The 19,791-nt window shown below is 44.8% G+C and overlaps 2 protein-coding genes across 3 annotated transcripts in view; both read right to left on the minus strand.

The window, feature by feature from the left end:
• tnika (TRAF2 and NCK interacting kinase a) overlaps window positions 1-1,776 on the minus strand; it is a 62,197-nt gene extending 60,421 nt beyond the window's left edge. Inside the window, exon 1 of one of the 2 annotated variants that reach the window (XM_041953588.1) lies at window positions 1,378-1,776. In XM_041953588.1, coding sequence (XP_041809522.1) covers window positions 1,378-1,434 — 57 coding nt within the window. In that variant the 5' untranslated portion in view covers window positions 1,435-1,776. The remainder of the gene's footprint in view (window positions 1-1,377) is intronic. The other variant, XM_041953587.1, reaches the window with a different exon arrangement.
• Window positions 1,777-3,913: 2,137 nt separating this feature from the next.
• The window catches only part of pld1a (phospholipase D1a), a 31,284-nt gene continuing 15,406 nt past the window's right edge, over window positions 3,914-19,791 (minus strand). Inside the window, exons 6-26 of the mRNA XM_041953591.1 lie at window positions 19,674-19,739; window positions 18,393-18,451; window positions 18,208-18,300; window positions 17,296-17,448; window positions 16,600-16,749; window positions 15,883-15,966; window positions 14,506-14,587; window positions 14,077-14,187; window positions 13,720-13,905; window positions 12,320-12,533; window positions 12,089-12,217; window positions 11,681-11,799; window positions 11,187-11,300; window positions 9,570-9,680; window positions 9,388-9,476; window positions 9,175-9,288; window positions 8,967-9,016; window positions 8,343-8,477; window positions 7,678-7,831; window positions 7,448-7,565; window positions 3,914-7,244 (exon numbers count right to left, since the gene is read on the minus strand). Of these exons, the coding sequence (XP_041809525.1) occupies window positions 7,020-7,244; window positions 7,448-7,565; window positions 7,678-7,831; window positions 8,343-8,477; window positions 8,967-9,016; window positions 9,175-9,288; window positions 9,388-9,476; window positions 9,570-9,680; window positions 11,187-11,300; window positions 11,681-11,799; window positions 12,089-12,217; window positions 12,320-12,533; window positions 13,720-13,905; window positions 14,077-14,187; window positions 14,506-14,587; window positions 15,883-15,966; window positions 16,600-16,749; window positions 17,296-17,448; window positions 18,208-18,300; window positions 18,393-18,451; window positions 19,674-19,739 (2,556 nt within the window). The 3' untranslated portion in view covers window positions 3,914-7,019. The remainder of the gene's footprint in view (window positions 7,245-7,447; window positions 7,566-7,677; window positions 7,832-8,342; window positions 8,478-8,966; window positions 9,017-9,174; window positions 9,289-9,387; window positions 9,477-9,569; window positions 9,681-11,186; window positions 11,301-11,680; window positions 11,800-12,088; window positions 12,218-12,319; window positions 12,534-13,719; window positions 13,906-14,076; window positions 14,188-14,505; window positions 14,588-15,882; window positions 15,967-16,599; window positions 16,750-17,295; window positions 17,449-18,207; window positions 18,301-18,392; window positions 18,452-19,673; window positions 19,740-19,791) is intronic.

The raw sequence follows: 19,791 nt of genomic DNA on the forward strand, positions 1-19,791 counted from the left end.
GCTGACTCCCAATGCACAGACACTTCCCTCCTCTTCCTCATTCCTCTTCGTCTCTGTCTGTCTCACCCCCCCCCTCCTCCTCCTCCTTCTCCTTTCATGTTCTCCTTTCCACTGCTGAAAACACGCCACATTACCGTGGGTGCAAACCTCAAAAGTAACGACAATTCATTCACCTTCCCCCCGTGAGCATTACTCTTCATGCAGGCAGGGCAGAAAGAGATAATGCCAGGAGACAGAGCGGCTGGCAGATAGACGGGGGGGTACATTCAGTCAGTCAGACAAACAAGATGCTGGGGGGAAAAAAAACAGAATCAGGCGATAGAATTGATAAGAAGGAGGAAGAGCATGCGGGTGGATGGATGCGACTGAAGCTGAAACGCAGAGACAGGCAAAAGGGACACGAACAGAGGGGAAGAGACAGGCAAAGACAGACAGAATAAAGGGCATGAAAACAGACGTGCGGGCGCAATCAAGCAGACGAGGAAGCAGGTAAATACAGGCAGGCAGACAACAGCTGCATTGTGTGTGTGATGTGGTTTTGTCTCTCGGAGCAGCAAACAGGTCTTCAGCTGAAGCCCCTTCCTCACGTGCAGCATCCCATACTCGCAGACATCAGAAACACACACACACACTGAGGATAACACACACCATGCCCAGCTATGCGAAAACATGGGCATCCACGCATTAACACAAGCGCAGGAGGCTGTGTGTGTGTGTGTGTGAGTGCGTTGTTGTTTGCAGCACACGCTGGATGAACAATAGAATATTGCAGCAGGCGAAGATGACTACAGGTAGGTTCTTTCACACACACGCACACACACACCAGGTGAACAGCTCCAAGACCAGCAGGAGGTAAAACTAGTTTCCCATTCAGGGGAGAGAACTGTGCAGGAATGACGACGGAGGGAACAGCTTCATGCGAGCCAAGAGGATCAGCAGCGCGTGGGAGAAATAGGTTAAATTCCACTGCTGTCTGAATCAGGGCTGATGGGCCTATAATAGGCTGAGACGCACAACCCCACACTATCCAGGTCAGCAGAATCCCGGCTACCTCAGCATCACACGCGCCGGCCTTCCTGCGTCCGGCTGGGATGGATGCACGAGGCGGCGACCGCGTTAGTTAATAATCTATATATAATCTGATCTATAATTTGACACATTGTGGCGGCTTGGCTGCCCGTCTCCCACACATCCGCCTCTCGCAGCCTCCTCGGCTCTCCTGCCCGGTTGCTATTCAGGGAGCGCTGTCAGGTGCGAGAGAGCGACACACACACACACATGCGCGCCCGCGCGCGCACACACACACACACACACGCCAGTTTCCCTCACATGAAGCTAACATTTGAGAAATTCGTAGAAATGTCAGCATCCTCTCACCCTCAAAGCGGACAGGTCGATTTCGTCCAGACTCCGAGCTGGGGAGTCACTCGCCATGATGGAGGACGCGGAAAGCCGCTCTCACTTGCCCGGTATCCTGAAACGGCCTCTGCCGTCACGACTGTGTGGTCCTCTCTGCCGCTCGGTCTCTGCTGTCCTGCGCGGCGATGTCTCAGCGACGGACGAAATAACACGGCGGTCTCCTTGTGGTCGGCAGCGGGACGCGCCTGGGGCCGGGAGCGCACAGCTAGAGCGCAGAGGCGGGGAGGATGGAGAGCGAGCGCGCCGGGTGCGTTAGCACCTCCAGGTCCATGTCTGCGGGGTGGAGACGGTGCAGGGGAAGGTGAAGCGCCGTGGAGAGCGGATCGCTGCTACTGTGGGTCTCGGAGCCGCTGCTGTGACAGCCAGTGAACACGCAGAGGGAGGTGGGGGGGAGCGCACAGCCGACTGGCTCAGCAAACCACGCCTGGTCCTGGGCGGGGTTTAGTGAGGCAGCAGGGACTCCCAAACTTTTTCTTTTTTGTTTGTTTCCAGCAGCCCAGTTTTTATTAAATGATCCATGTGTGTGTCCCCATGGGTGCTGTTCAAAGACATGACGACTTTAACATGAATATTACGGTTTTATTTTCTGAACAAAAAGAAGAAATCATATTTATATATATGACAGCTACACTGCCTACACTTCATTTTCTCTTATTTGGCATTTCAGCAATTCAGCATTGCACTTTCATAAATTTGGTGACAAGACACAGTTCATAAGAGTGCTTGGATGTATTTAAGTACATTTACTTAAGTGCTATACTTAAGTACAGTTCATAGGCACATTAATTACTTTCCTTTTTATGCCTCTTTCTGCTTCTACTCATTTCAGAGGGAAATACTTTTACATTTTACACCACTGCAGTTATTTGACAGTTGCTTTGCGGATTCAGATTTAATGCATCATACTGTGATGACTGTATGATACAGTCCTATAGATGAAACTAGCATGAGTGTTACATAAAAGACATAGGAGAGATTCCTCTCCAGCACCACTTTTTATTTTGACGCTATGTTTACATACTTTTTCTTGTCGTACTGGTCCTTGTCTTAGTTAACTTTGCATTTTTGTGTTGCTTTCACTTGAGTAAAGCATCTACGTACTTGTTCCATCCTTGATCCTGGCTTTTATTCCCTTGTCCGCGTTCCCTTCCCTTCAGAGCCACACAACATATCATGCAATTGTTTTCACAGGCTGAACAGTTTCCTTATGGAACAGTGAACTGAACTTCATGTGTAAAACTGATGGCGTGCTCCCAACCGGTGAGATAAACTCAAATTCCAAACCAATATTCCTACCGTGGTCGAGGCAGCCGATAAGAGTGGAAATAACGATTAAACTCTGCCAACATAAACTGAACTGAGGGAGCCACTAAATGCAAGCGATGTTGTGAGAGATTAGGTTTGTTAAGTAGTTAAGAGAGAGTGGAGTTACCTGATGCACAGAAGCACCTGCAGGTACTGAGATTCTTCTGTTCCAACCATATTTAAACAAAGCTGAGCGGGATCTCACACCTGGCCGGAGGAGATGGTGCTGCACATTGAAAAACTGCTTGCAGGCAAATGAACAGGGGGGACTTTTTCTCATACTTCAACACAAACAGGAGCATTCCAAGGAATCAGATCTAATCAGATCTGTGAGATACGCGACCCACACTCGATCTTTTCAGGTGAGAGCATTTTTCCACAGAATTCAACTAGTGAATTCCTGATTCTCACACTCCTGCTTTTTTCCCCCCCTGTGGATTTCCAAAGAATTTCCCTCGTAGCTATCTTCTTCACAATTGTGCTGAGCATTTGGACAGGCATGAATGGCACAAGGGCCACATTCAATACGTCTGACATGTCGGTCTTGTGGTTTACAACACTGGCAAGGAAAGAAAGCTCACCAGCAGCAGCCTTCCTCGTATTGCACAACAATTGGCACCGACAGAGGGCCTCATGTATTAACAGCTCATCATTCTCTGAAACTGGTCGCTGTGTGAATCGCAATCTAAGCAGAGAAATAAAATATTAAAGTACTGTAATGGAGATGTTAACACCTGGTTTCTAGAAGCAGAGGCACTATGAGACCATGACATACAGTCTTTCCTGTTCCCATTTAAACGACTGATGCAATTTTGCCTTTTATCATTGCTTTTGTTCAATATTTGAGTTTTTTTTTGCATTGATTATTCTCAAGTCACAGAGCACAGTTTTTTTTTTTAATCCTCCATTAAATATTTGCTAAAGAAAAACAATAAAGAATAAAGTTTTTACATGAACTTGCTTTTCAATTTGCGACTGTCTCTCACTAAACCAAGATGGCAGCTGGAAGAAACATCTCCTTGCCAATTTCTACAAAGCAAAACAAAAAACTCTTGATTTTGCAGGTATCAGTTAGGGTTAAGCTGAGATGCCATGTTTGGCTAACCAGCAGCTGGGACTTGGGGAACAGGTTAAAACATCTTGTTGTGTAAGAACAGTTGGACTGGAAAGTTTTCGTTTGGCTCGTATTTATCTGAACCGTCAGATGCAAAATCTCAAAATATATATATTTACAAGATGTTTTTATTTGTTAGCCATTTAAATTATGAGTTACATTTTGTTAAATGAACAGTCATAAATTAGAAATACTTTCAACTGTAAAAAGAGGATACTGTACATAAACAGAGTGGAAGCAAGAGCAGCTAAACGAGGCCAAAAGGGTACAGAGAGTTGACAGAGGTTTAGTTTCAGATCCATAAACCATCCATACAACCATGCCATACATTTAAAACATTAATGCAAGAATGTTGCATGATTCATAATCCATAAATAATGCAGTGACAAATACAGCAAAGGCAAACAATACGGGCGATGTTGTCAAAATCAATAAAAAGCTGAACGGTTTAGGACTTTGCAGAAACGAAGAGCATAAAGTTTCCAAACATTAGCGCTTCAGTTGAGGCTCATCAATTCCCTGGTCCCACTTACAGATGAATATTTCATCATCAGATCCCACACAATGCAGCTGCTGTCTGCGTCGGTTAAATAAATGCCACTGATTCGCATGTCGGGTCCGTGACGTCGACGCTGAATTAAAGGGCTTGAGGCCTTTCCGAGAGAGAACTGAGCATCTCTGCCAAATGAAACGTCTGAGAAATAACAGAACAGCCGGAGTCTTGAGGAGTGGTTCTTCTACTTCACATTTAGAGGAGGTTGGTGTTCAGACAAGACACACTGAATACTATGAAAAATTAAAAGAAATCAGGAAACAGAGTTCACATATACTGCCTCAGGTCACATGGCATGAGAAGCCCGATAAAAGCTTCATTTCTCTGTGACTTTACAACAACAATAAAGAAAAAAAAAGAAAAGAAATGCACCGTGAAAGAATTTTCCACTTGCTCTGAGTAAAAAGCTCCAACAAGAAATCACTGGAACAGCCAGGAAATGTAAGAAGCAATGACAATCTGTTAGCTTCATGTGAGGGCTTTGCCTCTCAGTTGCAGCCTCTGTGGAAAATATAGCTTTTATTTTCATTGTTTCAAAGACTGCATATTATAAGAATATACAGCCATTGCTATAAGGCCCAGTTCAGACTGCACACACTAACAAGTTAGAAGACCTGGAGAGGAGAGCCTGTCGTCATCATCACCAAGGAGCTGACAGCTGATAGGAGCAGAAACAATGACAATACTGCATCTCAACGGAGTCAGGAGTCCTGCGTGAAGTTGGAAAGAGGCTCCGCTCAGGACTCCTGTTAAATAATCAAAAGCTAAAAGCTCTGCTCTGCTTTCACAGAGTAAACTCAACTTGTGTGTAAAACTGATGGCGTGGCCCACGTATAAGATTAAAAATCGAATTACTAAATAGAGATAAGAGTTGAAATAATGATTGAACTCTGCCGATTATAAAAGGAACTTCAGGAGCCACTAAATCAGCCTGAAGCAAAGCGGCGAGAGACCAGGTTTGTTGAGTACGATTTGGCACCGGACCAGAGAAAGTGGTGCTGCACATTAAAAAAGCTGCTTGTCTGAGATGTCAACAGGCTAATTAACAACAAGTGAAACCGAACACGCCCAACAGGATTCAAAGGAATCGGATCTATGTGACAGGTGTTGTTCAATCAAGCCCTCAAGCGTGTGATAGTGGTCTATACTTAAACAGGTGTTCGCATTTTTCCACATAATTCATTCGCTGACTTTCCATTTCTCATGGATGTAAGCCTCTGTTGCGTGGGTTTCCAAAGAATTTCCCCTGCACTGTGTACCTTGCAATGCACTGAAAGACCAGACTCGTAGATGGAGATACATGTCCATGCAATCATTTACATCATCTGCAGCTACTGAAAGTCTCTTCCAACCAAATGTGACCAGCGATGAGAACTATAAGGAAGCGGGGCTATCGACAGGTGTTATTTCATGATATCCAAATTCAAAGGCAGGAAAGAGGCTCTTCATTCTTTGACTTCAGCTGGTGTGTGTGTTTTAAAGGATTTCCCCTGTACTGTCATCTTATTTGCACACATAAGAATTAAAAGTGAAACTGCCATGCTCCACATTAAAAACATATGTAAGTCTTCACCTGCTGTAGCAGCTGTACACAAACTGTATTTTTAAGACGCTAGCACCACCTATTGAGCAAAAAGGAAATGACACCTTTGAATTTGTGGGCCGATTGTCTCGTCCGCCCTCTGAAGTTGCCCGCTGGCACGACCATTTTCCTCTGTAGCCTTTGATCACACACCCTCAGCCATAGTAATTCTCCACTCATCCTTCTGGAGACAGTATGATTCAACTGAGTCGAGTTAGCTTTTGCACCTGGTTCGGCTCGACACTCTGATTTCAGCATGAAAGCGTCTCTGCGTACTCCCTCGTGTCCCTGAGGGGTTTTCCAGAGACGTGATTGGCACATGCATTGTAGCAATCGTGTTAACAAGATCTGAGCACAGTTAGTAAATCATGCACCGCTGTCCAATCAGTAAAATTGTCTCTGAGCATGTGCTAAAGAGCGAGCACGTGTTTTGGATTTGTTTTACAGAAAAGATTCTCAAGGTGTGTCTGATGTAGCATCTGATATAGCTAGCTTTTAAACGCAGGCTCAGCAACACTGTGAGCTCATACACAGCATATAGCACTAATGCACCTCACGAGCATACATCACAAACTCAGCAGAGCACATGCATCACCGTCTCTGTGTGTTTTAATATAGCTGAGAGCCGAGTGTTTGTTTCATTGTCGCTGGTCCCTTAGAAATCCTCGCTGTCTTGTGAGCTTTTCCAGCAGTCCAAAGGTCGAAGAGCTCGGAGCGGAGTTTGATTCCCAAAGCCCCAAGTCCACGTGCCTGTTTTCCACCTCAACAGATTGAATGCAGTCACAATGCTGTCAGGCAAGTCCTCAAGTCTGACGTCTTTTTGTTCTTCATACATCCAAAAAAAAACTAGCGCTTACCCTGTGAGCTGTGACTACTGTTACAGATCTGAGAGATTAATCAATGCCCAACGGTCATATCAATCCATGGATCGAAGGCGATCTCTTGCAAATCCAGCAGTACGCATTTGATGACAACCACAATCCAGGTCCTTCACTCAAGATGCTCAAGAAACAGTTCGACTCAGATGTGTAAGCGTGGCACGTCCTTTATGTCCAGATCTCAGTCGGCACCATGGCCTCCTTCGTCCCAACAGACGGCATGAGGTTCTGCTCGGACAGGAAGTCCAGAGGAAACTGGACCAGGAAGCCTCGGATTTTGCGCAGCTCCTCCTGAGCGCGGGTCAGGTCGGTCTGGGCCAGACCTGGTTTGGACTGGTACTGCTCCAGCTCGGCCATGTTCCGCACTAGGGATGACGGAAGGCAGCGAAACACCTGCAGCACAAAAACACACATGAGCGCTGCTTCATTGAACAAAATGCACGGGTTTTTAGCCACTGTTGTAGATTCAGCATGGGACAGCAGTGTTAGTCCATTATGGTTGATATCTAAGCATCCTATCTGAGAAAAATATTCACGGTTCCCTTAGGACAAATCCAAATGACTTTGGTGTTTCCACCTGATGTTTCCAACCGTACCTTTTCATAAATGGTGGCGTTGCGGCCAGCCGTGGTCATCCACACCTCCTTGTAGAAGCGATCGCTGATGGGGTCAGACAGGTCGATACTGGTGTCAGTGTGGCCTCCAAGGACAGTCCTGCTCAGAGAGAGGCAGAAACAGTAAGTTTACATGACTTAAAATGAAGCTTTTTCACTCGATCAGATGAAATCACTTCTCCACAATGTTCAGAAAGTTCATTCACACACACCTGAAGCACTCGAGGCGAAGCTGAAGCGCGTAGGCTCCGGCTTCATACTCCCGTCCATCCATCACCGAGGGGACCTTTTCTGAGTCCTCGACGATCACGGCCACCTCACTGTCGCGTTTACCCAGCATGCTTCTGTCGTTGATGTTAGCAGAACCTGAGAGAAACACATCAGGATGGAAACCTCTGCATAAACTCTTTAAACACATTAAACAGATCTAAAATAAACATGATACACTTAGTCATAAACAACAGATCTTATGCCTTTATTTGACTTAACTTATTATCATAAACACAAATTAATAAAAATTGATGCTACAGTGATTTCTAAAGGAGAAAAAAGAGGACCGAGAGTATTCGGGGATTTTTTTTTTTTTGATTTGTTCTGTTTGTTGTTAAGAGAGAGAATGAGCTTCACCTTGTAAGCCAGCAGAGGGCGCTGCAGAGCTACGCTGCAGCTGTCACCACATATTCTAACAGCATTTGTATGCACATTTGTTAGCTGCACACATGGTGACAGATAGAGAAATGAAGCCAGATTTTTAGATTTATCACATTTCCACGGTGTCAAGGCAGAGAGGCCAGTTGCCTCGAATAGCAGTTGGCGAAAAACGACACGAGAGAAATAAAAAGAGACAGAAGGTGATGGAAGCAGATGAGAGACTAACCGATGATGACTGTGTTGTCGTCAGCGATGAGCATCTTGCTGTGGACGTAGATGAGCTCTGTGACCAGGCGTCCCTCCAGCTCAGTGTGAGTCCGAAGGCCAGCGAAGGAGATGTAGTTCATCCACTGGTCGTCCACTGGGAGAGGAGAGGAGAGGAGAGGAGAGAAGAGGAGGGAAGGGGAGAGGAGAGGAGAGGAGGGTAGAGGAGAGGAGAGGAGAGGAAGGGAGAGGAGAGGAGAGGAGAGAAGAGGAGGGAAGGGGAGAGGAGGGGAGGGGAGGGAAAGGAAAGGAAAGGAAAGGAAAGGAAAGGAAAGGAAAGGAGAGAAGAAGGAGATGAAAGAAAAGAAAAGGAAAGTAGAGGAGGAAATGAGAGGAGAGGAGAGGAGAGGAGAGGAGAGGAGAGGAGAGGAGAGGAGAGGACAGGAGAAGAAGAAAGGAGAGGAGGGGAGAGGAAAGGAAAGGAAAGGAGATAAGAGGAAAAGAGAAAATACAAAAACGGAGTACATTATGAATTTAGGATTATATTAGAATAGAGGATGAAATGGGGAGAATATTAGCACTTTTCCATCTCTAACCTCAACATCAGGTATAAGATATTTAATTTCTAGTGATTTTTTGTACTTACTCTCCTTTTTCAGCTGTGAGATGATGGAGTATTCTCCTCTGATCATGGTTCTGAGGAGGCAGGAGATCCAAAACTCATCAAAAAGCACATGAATATTGCACACATGCATCCTTGTTTGTAAGAAAGACAGTACAGCTGAATTGCAATGACACTCTCATTTCCCCTCACTATTCCTCTTTCCGTGCCATCGAAGTGTCATGTGGTTTACCTGTAGTTGAAGTGCATGACGGCCTGGAGGGCGTTCCCTCCACCTGTGGTGATGTCCCCCTCAAATCCGGGAAGCAGAGGGGTCACCACGTACACGCGGTACTTCTTACCCTCCCTGTGAGCAAACACGCCTCAGTTACACAGAGACAAATCTTCCTTCCTATAATCACAAGCACCACTTCAATAAAAACATGGTTAGAATAAGGGGAAGTACTTGTGTGCTCTGATGATCCTCTCAATGATGGCGTCTCCGATCTTGTTGTAGACCATCCTGTTGTCGGCACAGCTGATGAAGAACTGGTTCTGAAGGGAGGCACAAACCAGGTGTTACAGAGCGGAGAGCAATGTCGGACTACAGTCTTTTAATCTGACGCTCTGGCCTCGCTGCTGCTGTACCTCGATGTAGATGTAGTGTTTGCTCTTGGCGATGACCTGGATGTAGGCATTATGGATGGACTCCTCGTGGTACTTTATGCCCGCCGACCAATCCGCTGCTGAGCGCAACACCTTGTGCACACAGACGGGGTTGTTATAGAGGCAGTACTGAGCAGGGCTGCATCGCGAGCCTGGTGCATGACAGCTGAATGCATGTGAATGTGTGCTGTTAGACATGAGTTGACAGCAGTTCCAGCCAAGCATGGCTGCATGTGTATTATGGTGAAAGCAAGAATATAACATACACACACACTTATCTAAATGCCAGCTGTATCTCAGTATATACATTCTAGTATATTTTCAGCTGTTGTTGGTATATTTTATTGTTTATTGTTTTAGTATATTTGATTGTTTTGGTATATTTTTATTGTCTTAGTATATTATATTTCTGGTTTTCTTTATTATTGCATTAATGCGTATTTTTACTGCATGTTAGTTTATTTTATTCCCTTGTCTTTGCTTTATTTTATTATCTTTCTTATTATGTGCACGGGGGTTGCAATGCAAATTTCGTTGACATGCTCAATGACAATAAAAGGATTCTTGATTCTTGATATCATAAGAGACATCCAATTCCAAAACAGACAATATATTTAATGTTTTCCTTCATCAGCTTCACTGAATTTGATCCAACAGCATGTTTCAAACAAGTTGGGACAGGAGCAACGAAAGACTGGGAAAGTTGTGGATCCTCCAAAAAACACCTGTTCGGATCATTCCACAGGTAAACAAGTTGATTGGTAACAGTTGATAGTATCATGATTGGGTATGAAAGGGGGAGGTCGCTCAGAAGTGAGGATGGAGCAAGGTTCACCACTTTGTGAACACATGATTGGATAAAGGGGATTAATACATGGGCTCAGGAACACTTGATGTAATAACTAGTGATGATTATAAGGCAAAAGCAAACACCTGTATAAACAGAAATGTACTTTTTCATGACTTTTCCCAGCTTATAAACTGAGCCTTTGAGTACTTCTGTTTAATAAAACTTACAGCAGTAATTAGTGGTAAATAATTTTAAAAAGTGTAATTTCAAAGAAACACCAAATCCAGCTTTAAGACATATTTTCAGACGTGTTGTGTATCATTAGCTGCGGGTGTAGTCAGTAGTAATGGAGAAGCTGTACACAGCGTTCCCAGAGGCGTCAACTGGAAACCAGTTCACCAGTTAACTTTAAACCAGTCGACACACAAAGCAAAAGAACACTTTGTCTTAAACAAAACATGATGGGATCTTCATGCACTTCTTATTTTAGTCAGGCGTTTCACTCAAAGGTCGGTTCCTTGTGGCTAAGAAGCCTTCAGCGAGCGCAAGCCGTTGGAGTTATGTAAGTTTTTGGCCCGTGGAGAGTTTTTTTAACGCTCCTTCTCTTTCGTCTCGCTCGCAGACAGGGATGTGGGGAAAAAAAGTGCAGGGAAAGTAGGATTGTGTACCATTCTTGTGTTTCCTCTCTTCTTTCTTTCCTTTTAACGGTTGGTTCTCATTTTTGTGTAATTAATGAGAAAGAAAACGCATTTTCCCACAATGCGTGTTGTTTTATGAGTGCAATTAAGTGAAAACTTGGCGTGTTTTACCTGCACTTTGGCATCGACGCAGTCAGGAACTTGGTATCTGAGCTCGCCGGCGCTGGAGTGAGACTTGGGCAGCAGGAAGGGATAAGACAGAGAGCGATACTTCGGCTTCATGATCTGAAGGGGAGACAGCGGGAGGGCAGAGAGGGTGAGTATAAAGTCAGAGGAGGAATGGAAAAGAGTAAAGAGGAGAAAGAGAGGGAAAAGCTGATGCCGTGGAAAACATGAGGGTGGGGATGAAGGTGGTTTTTCCAGCGTTACAGCCAGAAGATTTCAACAGCTTAGTGTTTATTGTCCTGTTTTCCTTGTTTTTTTTATGTTAGAAAGAGTAAAATTCTGGTTAAATTCTGTCAAGTTCATGAAATCCAGGTTAAAGGAGCTTTAAGTTTTAATTCTGCTCTACACCTCAGTGTGTGTTTGCTAATGTACACAGTCCACAGTGTGTGTGTGTGTGTGTGTGTGTGTGTGTGTGTGTGTGTGTGTGTGTGTGGGTGTACCTTCGTGAAGTTCCAGCGCTGAATGAAGTGTCTGGCCACATCCCGGGCGGCTCTGCCATGAACCACCGAGGCGATGTCGTGCCAAGGCATCCTGGGAGTTGTGTACCTGTCGATGAAGTCTGCTCGCAGTGGAAGCAGCCCGATGAAGGCAGCGAGAGGACAGAGGAAAGAAAAGGGACAGACAGAAGGTGAGAAGAAAAGTGGAATAAATAAGTGTTTAATGGTGCTCAGTTTCACTCTGTGTTACTTTTTCAGACGACTATTTGTTTCCATCAAACTGGTGTGAAAAAATAAGATCTTGATACTAAGTCGGGAAATACAGAAAATGATTTAAGACCTTGCAATAGCTTAGAGTGTGAGTGTGTGTGTGTGTTTGTGTGTGTGTGTGTGTGTATGCGTGCACCAGACCATCAAACGGTTTCTCCAGCTGGATCCAGTCCTTGTAGACGAAGTTGCAGTAGTCTTTTCCGTGCCAGAAGCGCGTGTTGCCCTGTAACTCTCCAACACCTGTCTTTAGGCTTCGCACTGAGCCACTCCCTGCACACACACACACACACACACACACACACACACACAGAACATGAAGACATGACGGTGAACTGCAACTCAGCAACTCATACTCCTCTCATGTAAACGCACCTGCGCTGTCGACGCTGCTGACGCTGTCCGCGTGCTGCAGGGTGTGTTTGTGCAGGTGTCGGTACAGGCTGAAGCGAGCCCTCCTGTTGCGTCCGATCCCCTTCAGCTTGGGCAAGTCCACCGGGTCGCTGGGCGGCGTCCCTCGTCCGTTGCTCTTGGAGACGCCGTCGACAGAGGACACAGCCTTGCTGGACGGGGTGTTGGTGGTGCCGGCCTGGGTGCACGAACACAGCAGGGGATGCACGTTCAGCTGCTGGTTTATTAGCGACACCGAGCTAAAAGTAATGCAGTCTAATGCAACACCTTACAATACATCCCAGCTTCACGAAGCAATGTGATTCATTGAGAAGGTCAGTACAGTTCAAAACACAATTAAGTTACTGCGTATGTGTATCACAGTGCCACACAACAGCAAAATAGAATCCATTAGAATGACATTAAAATAAAAGCATTCTAAAGAGAACATAAAGGTAAGAATAAAGAAATGAATATATGATAACAATATATGATAACAAATCAATAGAACTGATTATTACACATACACGACGAGGTATTAATTAAGTAAAAGCACATTTTAAAAATGTGTATCTTAAAAAGAGATTTAAAAGAGGACAGAGATGTGAAATTTTATTGCAATCTTGACATCTTTGGTGTTGGAGGTAAAGTTGAAGAGAGCCTAAAAACACTGATTTATCATCTGGGAACTATGAGTATGACCTTTTCTCAAGGGGAACGCAGCCATTTTTTTTGAAGGAACAAACATATGTATGTATGTATAACACAATATGTTTAAAGAATGACGTTCGTCCGCCGCAGAGCGTGATTGTGCTCAGGAAAGTGCACGGCACCTTGGTGGCATTTCGAGGTGGAACTTTGCTGGACAGCGTCCGCAGAGGAAAGGGATCCAGAAAACCATCCCCAGGGGGACCATGAAACTACTAGATCTGAATGGCTGTCTGTTCAGAAGCTGTTAAGACATCTGACTGAGGACAAAATCATTTAATTTCCACGGTGAAACAAGTGGATCCTGACATGCTAACATGGAAAATCTTACTTATTACACAGTAAATAAAACCACTGACTCTGGAGGTCAGTAGCGGAGCATATGCTGGTGTAGTTGAGAATGTGTGTGTGCTTCTACTGCACGAGTGTCACGAAAATGAAGAGCTGCCACCGCGAAAGTGTTGGTTCTTATATTCTGCGCTCGTCCACACACACTATGACCGCAGGCTGTCACCGAGTCTGTCACTGGCTGCGCCTGAATGAAATCATTTTCTCCACTTCCTCTCCTCTCCTCATATTTGCACCATTTGTCAACCACATTTACTGCCAGCAGCTCCGAAGCGCGGACAAGCCGTTGTAATTAGTTGTGTGTGTGTGTGTTTGTGTGTGTGTCGGACCTGCTCCAGGGCCACGGAGCGCGTCACGCTGCCGACATCCGTCAGCCGGTGCTCTCTGTCGTCCCAGCGGCCGTACGCCAGGTCGATCCCGCCCACGAAGGCCACCGATTGGTCGATGACGACGATCTTCTCATGGTGCGCCCACAGGTAGACGGAGGAGGAGACGTGGTCTGGATGACGCATCACCTGAGCCACAATCATGAATTACAGCATGCATGGATTCAAATATACAGCACATACTGCAAAAGAGCATAAATATAATGATATTATCTGCTATTTAACGGTCTGTGTTCACAACAGACACTCTGGCTTTGTCTATCAAACCTAGTGCACTTATATATATCTCCTCTTTGTTACCTTGATGTTGGGGTGCAGGTGCATGAGAGTCCTCTTGCTGTAGCCCGAGTTGATGCCCAGGGCGAGCTCCACCTCCTTATACAGCATCACAAAGATCCGCACTCCCTGTTGCTGCAGAGAGACAGAGAGGAAAACACTATTTTATGAACACGCTGGATGCTGTTTCATGCATTTGCCTGTTCACCTATTTCTCTGTATTCAATAGAGGAGAAGAAGAAGAGACCCTGATTGTTTTAATTTAATTTAATATAGTATTTATTTTATGTAACATCTTATCATTCTTATAGCTTGCAAATGAGTGGTTTATTTTCTTGGGAATCCATCATTTCTGATCTATTTGAGGATTATTTCATCCTGTGTGCTACTTGGGGCAGCATGCAGTAACACAGTCTACACTGTTTCCTCTCCCACGATCTAATGCCTACTTACTGCCTTGCGTTTGAGGGTGCAGTCCAGCCTCCACCTGTTTCCCTCGACCACGGGCCTCTTCAAGAAAATCTCTGGACTCAGCCTGAAGAAAACAGGAAGGGAGAAACAGACCAAAAGAGAAAATTACACAGTTCTTTTATGCATTTAGGCATTAAGAGAATCAGAAAACAACTGGATGCATCATCTGTACATATGATAGACATGACTTAATGACATGGTCTCATGAGTCACTCGCACTGGCATCCTGTGCTTACATGTCCACAATGCAATTGGCTAAGGTTACGCAGGCTGACACCTCATTGGTTAAGACGATAAGCCCAGTGATTACTGCCTTGGAACCGAGGGATTCCAGCCACGTCAAGCTGCCGCACATTTGGCGAGCAGGGACCATAAACTACTACGTTTGAAATTACACTATCAAGAATATTGTAACTGTGTCTGCAGACAAGTACAGTGTTCAATTCCCATTGGAGAAGACCATAATAACGCTATGACAGAGCTGAAAGGTCATGTGGTGATAATATTGAATGAACCCAAATGATCAAATCCAAGAAAAAGTCTCCCTACAATTCAAACAGTTTAGTGAAATTAAGACTGATCAACTCAACACACGACTGACCCTAAACTTCATTATATACGTACACATGCAACGTGCTGGGTGACGCAATGATGCTATCAAGTCATCAGCGACGGTGAATTAAGAGGAGACAAAGAGGGTGGAGCAGAAGCGTGGAGAGACACAACACGGAGACTGTATTTTTCCGTCAGTGTATTTCTATTCTGGGCGTGTGGACGAGGCTGTAATTAGAGCCTGCGCTATTGTATTGCCTGCGAGGGAGCCAGGGCCTGTGGTAATACATAATGTAATGTGCAACAGCATGCACAGCACAAACCGGGTGCGAGAGCGTCAAGTTGTCCGCTCGTTCTTTGGCAGGAGCGCGGTGGCGGCCTGCGTGCATAACAAACTGCCGAAATAAGCCTTTTAGCGACCATCCTGCAGTATGTTCAGCTGCTGCGTGACACTATTTTTACAGCATCACCTGCATACTGCGATTTAATACTGCTGCTGATCCCTCTGTGTAACTGTTTGTGTTCAAACAGGTGCAAAGATAGACGGATGTATGATGGAGATACTTGATGTGCGCATGTGTCACGTGATCATGACATATCTTGTAGCCATGACGACAACCTTACCCCGCTCTTTTAGGATTCGTCTCAGGCCTTCATACAAAAATCCACTAATATATCCACATCACACACCATACATCCACAAATATAAGCGCTGAGGTGTAGGTTGAGGCTGCACTCTCACACCAGGCCAGGCCTGACACCAGACACCAAATCTTTGACACTGTGCACTTCAACACTGGAACTCACCACCAGTCGGTGATGAAGATTTCCTCTTTGGCCTCCTCCAAAGCATCGGCCACGTCCTCCATGTAAGTCTTTCCATTCACATACCTGCAAGGGCGAATTACAGTTAGTGTCGTGGAAGCAGACATCGCTGTCACGTGTGCTCGTGTTGACATGTTTGACTTTGCGCTGCGGTAAATTGATAGATGTGTCCGCCTTTTCAGAGCCATATGTTCTGTCACAGTTTGCCTGAAAACTGCCTCAAAAGAGTCACAAAAGAGTCTGTTCACTTCCCAAACTTCCTTCACCTCACGAGCACCGGACTACACCATCTCTTTCCATTACGTCTTCCCCTCAGGCTAGGGGCTGAGGACAAAAACGGCGTGATGACATTATCACACGGATGAGTCAATATCACAGAATGTGCCAGCTGAGGGGGAGCGAATGCACAAAAAAAAAATAAAAAAAACCCTGAAAGACGGCAAAGAGAGAGTTGACTGCTCAGTCCTCTCAGACATTTCCATAGTTACCAGTGAAAGGCTGACAGAGGAAGGCAGAGAAGATGACGAGGAAGATGAGCTTTATTTATTTTACTCTCCAGTGTGCAGTTCTTCCGTGGAGAACATGATTAAAAATACTAATTTTTAATTACGCACACTACAGAGGTCTGTCAGAAAGAAACTGATGCAAAGCTTCGCTCCCCTCAAACCCCACCTTTGCGTTCTCCACCAGCCTTCTTACCATTTCGCAGGGATGCTTTCCTGCTCCTGCGCGAACGATCCGAAGCGGTGATCTCGGAGGAAAGCCTTCCCGTGGCTCCTCACGAAGCTCTCGATGCTCTGACCCCACCAGCGCGCGTGTCTGTAGCTGCTGCACTTGAACACCAAAGTCCTGCCAGGAGGAGGCGCAGGGACACAGATATGAACATATATACATGCGCACATGTGGGCATTTTAATGGCTGAGGCCCGAGCCGCGTTACTGCCAAAAAATGAGGCATTTTGCCCTTATTTTAACACACTGCCGATCAGTTTATACGAGATAACAGAGCTCGGCGATGATTCCTAAAATAAAATAAGCCCCAGATTAAGAGCGCTGTAATGAAAAGCAGCTAAAGGAAACAATCTGCACTGTAACAACAGACTGTCAACAAGAGCTTTAAGCAATGAAGCTGTGATTTTTGAGCCCCGATGGTGATCATTTATTAATTTTTTGGAACAACGGTTGAGATTTCAAGTGCAAGTTGGACAGCAAACATGCTTTTAGCCATCTGAGATAGCAGAATCAGCTAAATCTGAATGAAATGCAATATATTTCCAGTGAAGGGAGGGAGTATTTCTCCATGTCTGCTATTGATCTCCACCTACGCCTGTTGCAGGACGTCTCTTGAAAGTCTTTTACTGTAGGAAGTCATCACACACACACACAGAAATATAACCTGGAGAGGCTGTCAATCCGGACTCCGTGTTTGGTCTCTGTGTCTTTGGAGTCCATCCTGATGCTGAACTCTTTATCCAGCAGCAGGACGAAGGAGATGGCCCCTGAGTCTGGCTTCATGTACAGCAGGCACGAGTCCTTCACCACCAGCCACCTACACAACACACACACACACACATGCACAGTCCTCCTCAACATCATCATCATCATCAGGGTTTATGAAGTGCGTGTCTGTGTAAAGTTCCCGCTGACTCCGGTGATCCACTTTCTTATATTTCTTGTTTCAAAGAAAGGATGTAGGAAGAAAATCGACACGCGGATGTAGGTGGATGGGCCGCGCGTTTCAAACGTGTGGGTTTCTTTTTTGTGTTGTCTTCAGAGAGCGATAAATAAAAAAATAAACTCGCTCACATAATAATTTGGCTGTGACAAAGAGAGAGGGAAACAAACAGACAAACAGATGAAGAGAGAGGCGAGCGTGCGCCAGCGCAGCTGGTTTGAAGATGCTACTGAGATTTTGATAGCCAAAACCAGCACTTATTACGAGTTGATCAGTAGTGTGTTCTTAAATACGCAACGAGTGGCCGCCGTGTTTGAACACCCACAATCAGACAGTTTCCTGCCAGAAATCTGCACGCGGCATCCATCACACCTACAATTTAGACAAGTTCGCCAGCTTCAAAGAAAGCGCTAATCCCTCTTTTTAATCCATCGAGAAAAATTAAAACTTTAAACCTTCCTTGACCATCATCACATTAAATTGAAACTGTTTGCTTCTTTAAAAGAAAAAAGAAAACGGTCGAGAACAGCGATGTACGTCTTGTGAACATGGCAGATAAACGATGGGACACAAGCAGAAAAAGACTAAAAGACAAGAGGCACACAATGCACAAGGACAGGAGTAATCACACACCGTTTGGACCAGCGGTAGCAGGCCTGGCTGTGACCACAGCAGTTCATGCCAGGGATACGATGTCCGCCTGAGCGCTTATAGATCATCCCTTCCCTGGAAGAGACAGAGAAATAGCTAAATATCTTCTGGGACGTAAGGAGCGATGGGAAGCAGAAGAGGGATTCAAAGGACGAGACAACACTCACAGTCCTTTGGGCCCCAAGTCATGAATGAATGACATCTGGCTGACGTCAATGAACTCCATCTGAGAATAGACAGGAAGAAGAGGCAACACGGTGACTCTCGTACAGACGGGCCAAAGGGACCTGATACATACTGTGCCGTTCGCATTGGACATGTGACTGTGAGCAGGCAGCTATCACATCCACGCACACGCTGCACCTGGAAGCAATGCGGCTCATCCTAAATTATCCCAGCACGTGTCGTCACCTCCCATACGATCTTTTCATGCGCTAGAATGATGCATGTCAGCGCATGTTGCACAATGCTACGGCTAAACATAGCATTGCCTGTTTTAAAGCTCCATAAATTATTATACTAAAGACTAAATATCTTATATCTTGTACTGTCAAGTTAAATATAAATACAGTAAATCTGTGTGTTTTTTTTATATGGAATTTGCAGAAAAAAAGCAAGACTGTCTTATGTTTCAGCTTAAATTCCTCTAGTGTGTCAACATAAAGCACACAGCGCTTTGGGTAAACACATCAATGATCTGTATCAACACTCAGTGTTCCCTAATGAGGGTAGAACGCAGTAAAATGCTGAAAACACTGTTACTAATGTTTACCTCTACAGTGCAGTATCTACAGTAGCTGACATGTATTTTACTTGAGTCTTTCCATTTTATCCACTATGCAGAATTGTACTTTTTATTTCACTATATTTGTATAATTACTTACTACTTTTCAGATTAAGATTTTACATGAAAACACTAATAATTTAATAAAACATCAAGGTGAAGCCAGTAAACCTGCTAACTCTCACGTCTCGTTTCCAGCAAAGAGACACTTTTCCTTTCACATTTTCAGAGGTTTAATTTAAATAACTGTTGAAATGAACCAATATTACACAAAAACACTACGGGAAAATTCACATTAATCATCTCATGACCCTTCAGGTTTTTCTGGCGATGCCTCGGAGGGCTCCGACCCATACGTTGACAAACACACTCCACTACCAAACCTATAAAGCCGTTAAAACCAGAGCACTTTAGCTTTCACTATAAGCACATTTGACTGATGCTTCTGTACTTTTACTTAAGTAGGATTTTAAATGAAAGGACTTTTGCTTGTAATTGAGCATGTTTGCATTAATGCATTAGTACTTTAGGATGTGAATACTTGTAGAGAAATGTATGATACACACAAATAATAAGCACAAATTTGAATGTATGGATCGACAGGCAGTCATTATGGCGTGACGTTAAAGTGACACAGCTTGCAGTGCTTAGTATGATTACTCACAGTATGGTGATATTTGCGGTACATGGCCATCCTCAGCAGCTTGTTCAAATAGTCTTCTAATTGTCTCTGCAAAAACACACACACTGTATTTTGGCCACTGTGAGTATTTTAATGACAA

This window comes from Chelmon rostratus, chromosome 15, assembly GCF_017976325.1.
Source record: "Chelmon rostratus isolate fCheRos1 chromosome 15, fCheRos1.pri, whole genome shotgun sequence".
Taxonomy (NCBI): Eukaryota; Metazoa; Chordata; class Actinopteri; order Chaetodontiformes; family Chaetodontidae; genus Chelmon; species Chelmon rostratus.